General features: G+C 41.5%; 1 protein-coding gene across 1 annotated transcript in view; it reads left to right on the top strand.

Annotated features, from left to right (window-relative positions):
• LOC119586919 (CAP-Gly domain-containing linker protein 1-like) overlaps positions 1-1151 on the top strand; it is a gene marked incomplete in the record, with an annotated part of 175677 nt that overhangs the window by 155598 nt on the left and 18928 nt on the right. The window contains 1 exon segment of the mRNA XM_037935650.1: positions 47-248. Within this exon segment, the coding sequence (XP_037791578.1) occupies positions 47-248 (202 nt within the window).

The following is a 1151-nucleotide window of genomic DNA, read 5'->3' as shown; positions in this document are numbered from 1 at the left end:
AGTACAATATTTTTTAAGTGCTATTTCACTACCTCCCACATAACAGATATTTTGAGTGCAAGAACAAGTATGGGTTGTTTGCCCCAGTGGCCCGCGTGAGCAAGTTTACAGGGGGTTCAGGAACCCCGCGCCGTACCTCATCCCTGTCCCAGACCCCCCGGGGCTCCCTCCGCCGTTCTAACAGCAAGGAGTCCATTGGCGGGTCTTCCGTTGCCTCTTCCACGACGTCATCCATTCGGGGTACCAGGGTAAGACTTGGCGTCACGTCCCTATCGCCAGGCCAGGTACCGTGTCTCCCAGTGTTGCTGTCCTTTGTGGATGTTGTTGTCCGGGGCAGTGGCTTTGTCTAGTTTTTAAAAATTGTTTTCGTTAATCGTGTACCTAGAGAGGATGTGGGAATTTTCAAGGGCATTTCCTTTTTTTATTATAATAAGAAAATTTTTTTTTTTGCTTTTTGGGGAGGTCAGTGCTTGGAATTGCAATTTAGGTGTAGGAGAAGGTGTTGAGGGAAGCATTGTAATTGAACTAAGTCTACTGCTAATTTTCTGATTAGAACAGGCAGAGTTAGTTGTACATAAATATTGGTATGTTCACATTAAAGATCATTTGCCTGTCTCAATATACTTTGCACTCCATAAGGCTTGATTTGATCATTTATGTTGCATGTTGATCACAAGTCTTATAGAGTGCTGTGTAATGAGCATGTCTAGTGCAAAACAATGCACTGCCAAAGCCACTGCTTTCATGGATCACAATACAAGCAGCAGAAAAATGGGGTAAGCTAGACCAGCCTTCATAGATATAATTATGTTAACAGTGATTTAGACTTTGTAAGATGTGGATATCATGTGCATTTTAGTGGTCCATTTGCAAGGGAGAGGATGATTAATACCCTAAAGAGATCCATCACCTTTGTGATTAATGCACATTCTTAATTGATAATCAGGCTTCTAAATTGATTGGCATATCATTAAAAAGAAAGAAAAAAAGGAGATCAGTACAACCAAAAGTCCTTTGTGTTTTTTTTCTTTGTTACAAGAGTCTGGACCCAAAATGTCATGGTGAGGTAATGGTTATGTTGAATGGAGAAGGTGGAGGCCTGTATCCTTTAACACATAACACCTATAACACCAAAGAACAAGAGAGCCCAG

The sequence above is a fragment of the Penaeus monodon genome, chromosome 22, assembly GCF_015228065.2.
Source record: "Penaeus monodon isolate SGIC_2016 chromosome 22, NSTDA_Pmon_1, whole genome shotgun sequence".
Taxonomy (NCBI): Eukaryota; Metazoa; Arthropoda; class Malacostraca; order Decapoda; family Penaeidae; genus Penaeus; species Penaeus monodon.
This window is presented reverse-complemented; position numbering and strand designations above follow the sequence as displayed.